This window comes from Crocodylus siamensis, chromosome 3, assembly GCF_052110815.1.
Source record: "Crocodylus siamensis isolate JL-2025a chromosome 3, ASM5211081v1, whole genome shotgun sequence".
Classification (NCBI taxonomy): Eukaryota; Metazoa; Chordata; order Crocodylia; family Crocodylidae; genus Crocodylus; species Crocodylus siamensis.
Window position 1 is genome coordinate 175,280,909 of NC_143397.1, and position 10,762 is coordinate 175,291,670.

Below are 10,762 nucleotides of genomic sequence, written 5' to 3' on the forward strand. Positions count from 1 at the left end.
GTAGTTAGTATTGGTGTTGTTTCTTTGGCGGGGTCTGGCAGAGCTATACATGTGGATACAAATACATGGTGTGGTTTCACACAAGATCATATCTCCAAATATGGGGCTAATATCTGCCCTCTCTAATGTTTGTACAGCACCTAATAACTTGCACTCACAGGTTATCTTAACCCGGAAGACCAGAGCGCCTGATTGGCTGTTGGGGCAGCAGCGGAAAATTCAAACCGCAGCCTTTAAAAGCCACGGTTTGACGTAGCTCCCAGCACTCAGGAGCCAGGAGCAGGGAGGAGAGGAGGGATCTAGGCACACGTGTGTCCCGCACACACGTGTGCCCCCTTACCTGACCTGAAGGGGAGATGGACGCAGCAGCAGCGGAGCCAGCAGTGGGGGGCAGCAGCAGCTGATCCCCCTAAGATAAGTGGGCAGAGGGACCAGATGCAGCTGAGCCAGATCCAGAAGGGAAGCCCCCAGATCCCTCTTAGCTGAGCCGGTAGGGAGCCGCGCTCCCGAGCCGCGCCGCGCAAACAGAGCGCACAAACAGGCGTCCTCTCTAAGAGCACGCTGGTGTCTGCGTCAGTGGGCAAGCAGGAAGGGCCAGGAGGGAGACTCCCGCTAGCGCAGGGCGAAGGCACCGAACTAAGCCATAAACAAGCAGCAATTCCTACGATGGTGTTGACATGGAGTGCTGCCAGGGCCCCTGCCTGGGGGGTACAGACTACCTGGGGCTTGTCTGAGGCCTCCACCCAGACAGAGCCCATGGGGGCACTGACGTCCCCCCACCCCCTAGCCTGCAGGAGTTGCCCAGCAAGGCCCGAGGGGGCAGGGATTGGGGACCCCCACACCTGTCCTGCAGGTGCCCGCCTTAGGGCCCTGGAGGCACAGGTGAGGGAGCTCCAGGAGGAGGTTCACAGGCTGAGGGGAATCAGGGAGGCAGAGGATGAAATTGACGGCTATTTCCTATCCCTGAAGGGCCACACACCCAAGGAAGAAGCACCTCAAGGAGTGCCCTCCACTGCAGAGTGGCAGACAGTCACCTCCAGAACCAGGGCTGCTTGTAACACAGCATTACCAGTTCCTCCAGTCCAGCTGGAGAACAGGTATGAGGCCCTGGAGGAGAAGGAAGGAGAGGAGGCAACCAGAGAGGAGGCAACTCCACGCCCTCCATGATCCAAGCAGGCCAAACGAGCCATGCAGTCCTGGAGGAAAAAGCATCGAGTGATCATCATAGGCGACTCCATCCTGAAAGGTACAGAGGGCCCCATCTGTCGCCAGGACCCCTCGACATGCGAGGTCTACTGCCTACCTGGAGCAAAGATTCAGGACGTAAAGGGGATGATCCAGGCTGTGATCCAGCCCACCGATTACTACCCCATAGTCCTAATCCATGTGGGTACTAATGATGCGGCCAGGAGATTCCCTGATCACCTGATGGTGGACTACCACGCTCTGAGGGGCATGCTGAAGGAGACAGGTGCACAGGTGGTTTTCTCTTCTGTCCTACCAGTGAGTGGACGTGGAAGACGGCATGTGACGTGCATCACAGAGGCCAACTGGCAGCTTCAGGAATGGTGTCTTAAGGCAGGCTTTGGTTTCCTTGACAACGACCTGCACATCATGACAAGAGAAATGCTCAGATGGGATAGGCTCCACCTTTCCCCTAAAGGTAAGCGTGTGTTTTCTTCTAGGTTGGTGGATCTCCTCAGGTGGGCTTTAAACTAGATTCATTGGGGGATGGGGAAGACAAAGGTGGAGGAAGCCTTGGACTCCCAAACCAAGCAACACCCACAAGTACAGCCCAGCCTAGACCTATGAGCGGAACATATATGCAGGTAAGCAACAGGGGCCAGGGCAATGCTGAAAGTAGGGGGCAAGTGCACACATCCTCAGGAGGCCTCAAATGCCTCTACACAAATGCTCATAGTATGGGAAACAATCAAGAGGAACATACCCTCCTGCTAGCTGACACCAACCCAGACACAGTGGGGCTCACTGAAAAATGGTGGGACCCAACACATGACTGGGTGGCGAATATCAAGGGCTATAGGCTGTACAGGAGGGATAGGACAGGGAGGAAAGGTGGGGGCGTGGGGTCTACATTAAGGAGGAATTCACATCCTTGTCAATTAGCAAAGAATCAGAGGAGGCACTCTGAAGTGCTCTGGGTTAGAATACAAGGGAGTTAAGGGGAAGGAGATTTAATGGTGGGGGTCTACTACAGACCACCCAACCAAGGGGAAGAGCTAGACCAGGAATTCTTAAGTCAGCTCATGGAGGTAGTTAGGTCAAAGGACGTGGTCATCATGGGTGTCCTGAACCTTCCAGACATCTGCTGGGAAGAGCAGTCAGCCAGGTCTGACCGCCCACAAAGGTTCCTAGCCCAAATGCTGGACCTCCTTCTAACCCAGGAGGTGCACAGCCCCACCAGGGGAGATGCCTTGTTGGACCTGGTGCTGGCCACCAGCAATGACCTGGTGAGGGGGCTGCAGGTGCTCAACCACCTGGGTGACAGTGATCATCACCTGCTGGAATTCACCATCCAGCACAAGGTGGCAAAGGCCTGCAGCAAGGCAGCAGCCCTAGATTTCAGGAGGGTGGACTTCAATGAGCTAAGGAGAATAGTCGGGGAAGCACTGAGGTCCTGGAGGGGAGGGGAGCCAGGTGTCCAAGAAGAGTGGTTTCTCCTTAAGGAGACGATCCTCCAAGCCCAAAGGGAGGTAATCCCAACACGGATCAAAAGGAGCAGGAGGGCACAAAAGCCCCCATGGCTCACCAAAAGCATCCGGGAATGTATCCTAGCTAAAAGGGAAACGCACACCCAATGGAAGGGAGGGGCCATCACCAGAGAGGATTATACTGCAGTTGCTCGGGGATGCAGGTGGGCAGTCAGGAAGGCCAAGGCGGAGATGGAACTGGGACTAGCTTCCCAGATCAAGGACAACAAGAAGTCCTTTTTTAAATACGTAGGGGGCAAAAAGAAGGTTCCGGGTAACGTGGAGCCTCTGCAAGACATGCTAGGAAATTTGGTTGTCAGACCAGATGACAAAGCTAACATATTTAACAATTTCTTTGCCTCCATTTTCCTGAGCAGGGACTGGAACAGACACCCCCCTGCTGGGCCCCCCTTAAGCCCCAGGGGAGGCGCACATAGGCCAAGGGTTAGTAAGGAACTAGTTAGGGAACTTCTGGAGGGACTGGATGTATTCAAATCAGCTCATCCGGATGATCTCCACCCTAGAGAACTAGGGGAATTAGCTGCGGTCATTGTGGGACCCCTGGCACGGCTTTACGAGCACTCATGGTGTTCTGGTGTGGTGCCAGAGGACTGGAAGAGGGCCAATGTGGTTCCCATCTTCAAAAAAGGGAGAAAGGAGGACCCAGGAAACTATAGGCCAGTTAGTCTTACCTCAATTCTGGGCAAGCTTTTTGAGAGAATTATTCTGGCACATGTCCACGACGGGCCAGCAGGGGAGATTATGCATAAGGGCAACCAACAAGGGTTCATTAGAGGAAGGTCCTGTCAGACCAACCAGGTGGCCTTCTATGACCAGGTCACAAAATCCTTAGATGCAGGGGTAGCAGTGGACATAGTCTTCTTGGACTTTCAGAAGGCCTTTGACACTGTCTCTCACCCCATTCTCATTAACAAACTGGGGGACTGTGGTGTCAACACCTACATAGTCAAATGGGTCGCCAACTGGCTGGAGGGCCACACCCAGAGAGTGGTGGTGGATGGGTCATTTTTGACCTGGAGGGATGTGGGCAGTGGGGTTCTGCAGGGCTCGGTCCTCGGGCCCGCGCTGTTCAACATCTTCATCAGCGATTTGGATGAGGGGGTAAAAAGCACCCTTTTCAAATTTACTGATGACACTAAGAAGTGGGGGGATGTGGGCATGCTAGATGGGCAGAATAGGCTGCAATAAGACCTAGACAGGTTACAGGGGTGGGCGGATGGGAATAGGATGGGATTCAACACTGACAAGTGCAAGGTGCTGCACCTGGGTGCTGCACCTGGGGAGGAAGAACCCGCACCATACCTACAGGCTGGGGAACGCCCTTCTCATCAGCGCAGAGGCAGAAAAGGATCTTGGAGTCATCACCGACTCCAAGATGAACATGGGCTGGCAGTGTGGGGATGCAGTCAGGAAGGCCAACCAGAGGGTATATTCAGATTAGATATCAGGAGGCGCTACTTCACTGTCAGGGCAGCTAGGATGTGGAACCAACTTCCATGAGAAGTGGTGCTGGCTCCTATCCTGGGGGTCTTTAAGAGGAGGCTAGATGAACACCTTGCTGGGGTCGTTCGACCCCAGTACTCTTTTCTGCCATGGCAGGGGGTCGGACTTGATGATCTGCTCAGGTCCCTTCCAACCCTACCAGCTATGAAACTATGAAACCCCCATCCATAGTAAAGAAGAAGCAGGTCCTCAGCTTTCTTTGAGAAAAGGAAAAGATCCCTGCCCCTCCCTCAAAGAAGTAATATAAGCGGTCACTGCTACAAGTAAAAGTCGGCAGCTTGGGACAGATAAGAAGCAAGAGCAAGCTGTCTTGTAAGAGCCAAATCTTATTTTGATGCCTAAATTGATCCTTCGGAGGCAACCATATTTGCTGTGGAATAAGAGAGAACAGAACTTGGCTTGCTGTTAGCCCTGTGCACCTCTACTACTGCTTCATGAGTTACCTCCTAGCCTCACTGAAGGCTATGGGATTATACTCATATGAATAGGTCCAGTGAATTTATTATAGTTCTTTATCTAGCCATTCAGTCCAAATTTCCTAGCTATTTTGTTAGTAGACACTATGTAATACCAACTCATTATTAATGTTTAATAATATAATTTCTTAAGTTATTGGACTGAAATCCCCAACTTAATATGCAATTATGCAAGTAATAACTTCATTTTTCATGTAGTATTCATGATGCTCCTAAATAAAAATTTACAAGTAGAATCATTCAACACAAGACCTGTCCATTCCATATACCTACTCAACCCGACCAATACGGATTCTAACAGCGGGTATTTACTATTCTAAATTCTTATAGTATATTCTAATACTGAGTTTCATTTTTAATGTGTGGCTTACCTAACAGTGAAATTAAATGCATAGTACAAACTACCTTTAATTGTGACAAAGAAGCATCATTAAATGACCTGCTACACCACTTTTCAGAAAGGTATGTAAGCAATTCCAACCACAAACTTACACAGGTGTAAGTAAAAGCAGAATATGTCCTTATTGATCAAATTTAAATTAAAAGTCAGTTGTTACATGAGTCAGAAAATAATTCATCTTACAGTCTCCATAGTGGTGGATGTAGAGTACCAACAGGAATATAAAGTAATAAAAATATTTTAAGACAATCTTGGAAGGAAACTGAGCAATACCCTCCCCCCATCCATCTCCTTTAACAGGTAAAGTGCCAAGCACTTTCAGGCCATTATTTTTGTGTACTTCAATACACACAAGGAGGAAGTACATTGATTAAGAAAGTCACATTTTACAAAGTCATGCTTCCAAGTTGATATTTGTATATTAAATCAATGTATGGTACATGACCTCTTCTATATCCTTGCAATGCCTGGGTCCAGTTGCAGTCCATGCAATGCCTAAGACAAGTGAAAGTCCCATATTCCAATAATCTTTCCTTGTAATTAATGAAAACTCATAAACAAAAGTTTTAACCTGGGGCAGATGGGGAAAATTCTGCACAAGGGTGATTACAAACTTCTCTCACCAAATAAATTAAACCAAGCACCTTCTCCAACTCAACATCATCCTAACAGCTACTGTTTCAGTCCCTCTCCTTACATGTTCCTAACCATAGCATCTTCTCTCCTTGACATTCTGAATAGGGAGAATGTATTTAAGAAAACAAATCCGCACCCTCTAAAGTGAAAGATATTGCCTTGTCTTCAAGCAAAACCAGATATCTCTACCTCTCCCATTAAAATCCACATACTTGTTGCTCAAACAAAACCACAAAATCATTCATGTGGTTTATTCCAGCGCCACAGAAGCCCTCTGATACAGAAAATAGAATCACAGACTACAACCAGAGAACAGTAGGACTGGAAGGGACCTGTAAGATCATCAAGTCCGGTCCCCTGCCGGAGGGCAGGAGGTATTTGGGCTCAAATGACCTCAACTACATGATTGTCCAGCCTGCTCTTGAACACCTCCAGGGATGGCAACTGCACCACCTCTGCTGGGAGTGTGTTGCAGATTCTAGATGTCCTTACAGAAAAAAAGTTTTTCCTTATGTCTAAGCCTAAAATTTTCCTCAACTAGCTCATGCCTGTTGGACCTCGTCCTCCCAAGGGGTGCTTTTCTGAAAAGTTACTCCCCTACATCTTGGTGTTTGCCCCGACATACTTGTAGGCAGCTGTCAAGTCACCTCTCAGTCTTCTCTTACTCAGACTGAACAAATCCAGTTCCCAGATTCTCTCCTCATGCCTGTCCTCCAGGCCCCTGATCATATGGGTGGCCATATCGCAAAGAAGAATTTTTCCAAGTATTTGAGTTGGTCTAAAAAAAGATATCAGATCTGCCCGAAGAACTTGGTCTGCCTATGTCCTTGCAAATTCAACTAAGGTTAATTTTTGGCATGTTTTTGCAAGGTACATGGATTTTGGGGGGGTTAATTTTCCAAAAGTAACAGTAGCAATGACCCTAAGAAAGGGCGTTGCATGTGCCTGCCTAGGCTATTATATTACTTAATATTATACTATTATATAATACCTACTATTATATTACAGCCTTCCTAGGCTATTATATTACTTAATATTACTTCCTATATTAACAGGAGTAAGTGTTTATCAGACTAGTTCCTCCCCCACCCAATTTAAAATATGAACCCTGGGACAGAATCTCATCTCATTTGTGCCAGTTTTACTGACTTATATGGAGTTTTTGCCCACTGTCACCACTGAAAATAACTTCAGCATCACTCTTACTGGCCTACTTAAGAAACCTGTGAAACACCTAACACAGGAGAGCAACATCATACACAAACTCAGAACACCGGAGACTCCCTATGCCCAGAGAAGGGTGACTGCCCGAATGCTTGCCATGAACTTTTTTCCAACTACTCAGCTGATCTAATAAAAGCTATAACATCTACTCAAAGAACCTTGCCTACACACTCTCAGGCACATAATGAACAAATTAGTAAATGAAACTATATCAGATTAATTTTAGGCTATGATTTTTTCATTCACAGTGTGCATTTCTTGCATATTTTCCCTTTTGTTTCTCAATGGATCTTCCAGTAGCATTCATAAGAAATTGCAATGTGCAGGAGAAAGCAGGTTCTTTCCCTTAATTTACAGCTTAATGAGGCCACAGGATAGACTCACGGATACTAACCTTTGTTTAGCCATTATGATTGCCCTTTCTAACCTTGACATTTTCTTCTTGGGTAAACTAAGGTGCCTCTGTGTTTCCAGTGTTCCCTTATGAATACTATGGTAGCGTTCTATTTTTAATGGTGGCTGCTGTGAATTTACACTTGTGACATTATCTAGTTTGACAGGGAGACAAACTAGATAATGTAACAACTCTCTACTGCTTCTGCATCCAATATTCACTAGATACCTAATAATGCTGTTACAGGAATGTTTAATTGACACAGTTGAAATATTATAATTATTGGATCCATCATTAACATTCTTTGATTGCAAAGATGCCATCCTCTGCTCTTGTAAGTGGTAGGGCATTGAAATTTGCATGTCTTGGAATTCCAAGACAGAAGAGTCATAAAACAGGTCCAGCAGAACAAGGAGAGGATACAGAATCATAGTATCATAGAAAATTAGGGTTAGAAGGGCGCTCAGGTGGTCATTTAGTTCAATCCCCTGCTCAAAACCAAACCATCCCCAATTAGATCATCCCAGCCAAAACCGGCCCCAGGACCGACCCCTGGGGCACTCCACTTGATAGTGGCTGCCAACTAGACATTGAGCCATTGATTACTCATCTCTGAGCGCGATACTCCAGCCAGTTTTCTATCCACCTTACAGTTTATTCATCTAACCCATACTTCCTTAGCTTGCCTGCAAGAATGTTGTGGGAGATGGTATCAAAAGTCTTGCTAAAATCAAGGTACACATCCACTGGTCTTCCTGCGTCCACAGAGCCAGTCATCTCATCATGCTGGCTAGGCATGACTTGCCCCTGGTGAATCCATGCTGACTGTTCCTAATCACCTTCTTCTCCTCCAAGTACTTAGAAATGGATTCCTTGAGGATCTATCTGCTCCATGAGTTTTCCAGGGACTGAGGTGAGGTTGACTGGTCTATAATTCCCTGGATCCTCTTTTTTCCCTTTCTTAAATATGGGCACTATGTTTGCCCTTTTCCAATCATCTGGAACCTCTCCTGATCACCATATGTTTTCAAAGGTGGCCAGTGGATCTGCAGTCACATCAGCCAACTCCCTTAGCACCCTCAGGTACATCCCATCTGGCCCCATGGACCTGTACTGTATTAAAAGAACAATAACAGGCTCAAATTTGGTGGTTGCCCTCTCATCTCCATTTTTTTAAATTCCTGTCAATTATTTATGAAGGGATTTAAAATATTTCAACTCTCCTTTTTACTACGGGGAAAAGTGATGGCCACCCAGCACTCATGAGCAACAGAATAATGCTTAATGTCAGTTTTAGGAAACTACAGGCCTAATCCTCATCTAATTTACACCAAATTAAGTGTATTGATTTTAGTGGTGTTATTCCTACTTAACCCTTGAGTAAGTGAGGAGATCATCTGACCTCGTTTCAATTTCACCTTTCCAACAGTTATAAAATGAGAAGAAAATGGACAATGATGATGAGTTTTAAATAAGCATACAGTGCAGTAAGCACCCCCCACCACACACACACACAGATCCTTATCATACCATTTATTCTTCCCATCAAAAGCTATTTCAGTCACTTAACCAAAGGTATATTTTGTGCCCACCACAAACCATGTAATATACATATTATGTATAGCCCCAAAAGCAACTTTTGTTTTCAGCACTTCCAGATTTTCCTCTGACCTAACTTTGCCCCTCTCCACTTCCCAGTGGGTGCAACAGCAAGAGGGGATTATGTTGATATTCTTCCAGATAGCATGTTTTAACCAGCTGCAGGGATGCATCCTCTTAGAGCAGTGTTTCTCAACCCATGGGTTGCAAGAATATACAAACGGGTCATGAGCAAACTTTAAAAATGGATTCACCTTTAAAGGAGAAACATGTGGGAAATCCTGGCGTTTCCCTTGCAGGCTGGCAGGCTTCCAGCTTGCAAGGGGCTGCTTGGGGCCCCCCTTACCCCACATACATGCCACCCTACTCCAGACACTGTGGGGCTGGGAGGAGTGATGGGCACTGGGTTGGGACTGGCTACTGATGTTTACAAATGGATCCTGGTACAAAGTCAGGACCACTGGTGGAGAACCACCCTCTTAGAGGCAAAAGTGGGAAACCATTGTCTTAGAGGCAAAGGAGGGATTCCTGGGGGGAGCTCTCCCTGATATAGAGGCGGTGGAGGCCTCCATACAAGTACCCCCTTTTGCCTTCCACCCTTTTGTCTTCACCCGAATATTTCTGTCAATGCATTAGGACTATTTGCAAAGAGAAAATGGTTTTGTAGGCAGTTAGCTATGACCGGCTGGCATCTCTACACATTCAGGAGAAACTGAAAGTGAATGAGCAGCTCCTCCTGCAGCAGGCAAGGAAGTGTGGTGCAGGGAGGAAGGAATGCATGCCCTGCACAGCCTGGGGACCGGGGCGGGAAGCCAAGGAGATGAATCCACCGAGGATTGCTCAGGCAGTGGATTCACACAAACCAGCTTGCAGCTCCCCCTCACCTTGTTGGTGAAATAAGAAGCCAAGTAGAAGAGGCAGAAAGAGAGACCAGCTGCAGGTCTCTTTAAATACATCTGTCAAAGCATCTCCCCCGTCTCGGTGAGGATGATCAAGGCACTGGTGCTGCACGCTGTGATCAGCTGGAGACAGTGCTCACGAATCTGCTACCTGGAGTGGCTGCCATGACAGGGACACGTTGCTCTGTGCTCGCTCCAATAGGCACAAGAACAAGCTCCGGAGGCCCGGCCTTCTTAAAGTGGCCACGCTGCCTCCCGGTGCAGGAAACTCTGGCAGATAGATACGGGTCGCACAGACCCGCTCTTTCTCCGCCCCTTTCTGGGGCGCACACCTCCTTCCTCTCCCGCCTCGGTCTGCGGGGTTTACACATTTAGAAGGTCATCAGTCAGAACTGCTCTAGGCGTCTGTGTGTGTGACAGCAAGCAGGAACGACCTAGATAGACGGATAGATGAAAGAAAAGGAGGTAGGTAGGTAGGTAGGTAGATAGACGAAAGAAAGAGCTATACATATAGATAGATACAAGAAAGAAAAAAGAAAGAACTATACAGATAGATATAAGAAAGAGCTATACAGATAGATAAATAGATAGGTAGATATAACCCATACACACAAACACACACAAAGTAAATGTACATAAAAGTTCTAATGTATAACCTGTATTCTGTATATATACATGGGTTATATATATGTGGGTGTGGGTGTGGGTGTGTATAAAACCCATCCTGCAGAAAGTCATTGAGAATGATCACCTTTGATCTAGAAATCTGTAGGAGGTGTTTCCAAACCTCACAGAAAAACCCCATTGTCTCTTTTAAGCTGTATAGGCATGCCTACATGATGAAATGAAGAAATAACACAAGTGGGTTAAATCAAGTTCACTCAAAAGGATTGGGAAGC

General features: G+C 47.0%; 1 protein-coding gene across 2 annotated transcripts in view; it reads right to left on the reverse strand.

Annotated features, from left to right (window-relative positions):
* The window catches only part of SLC35D4 (solute carrier family 35 member D4), a 96,312-nt gene extending 86,176 nt beyond the window's left edge, over window positions 1-10,136 (reverse strand). The window contains exon 1 of one of the 2 annotated variants that reach the window (XM_090039809.1): window positions 9,849-10,136. In XM_090039809.1, the coding sequence (XP_089895935.1) occupies window positions 9,849-9,920 (72 nt within the window). In that variant the 5' untranslated portion in view covers window positions 9,921-10,136. The remainder of the gene's footprint in view (window positions 1-9,848) is intronic. The other variant, XM_090039807.1, reaches the window with a different exon arrangement.
* Between the last annotated feature and the right edge of the window lie 626 nt (window positions 10,137-10,762).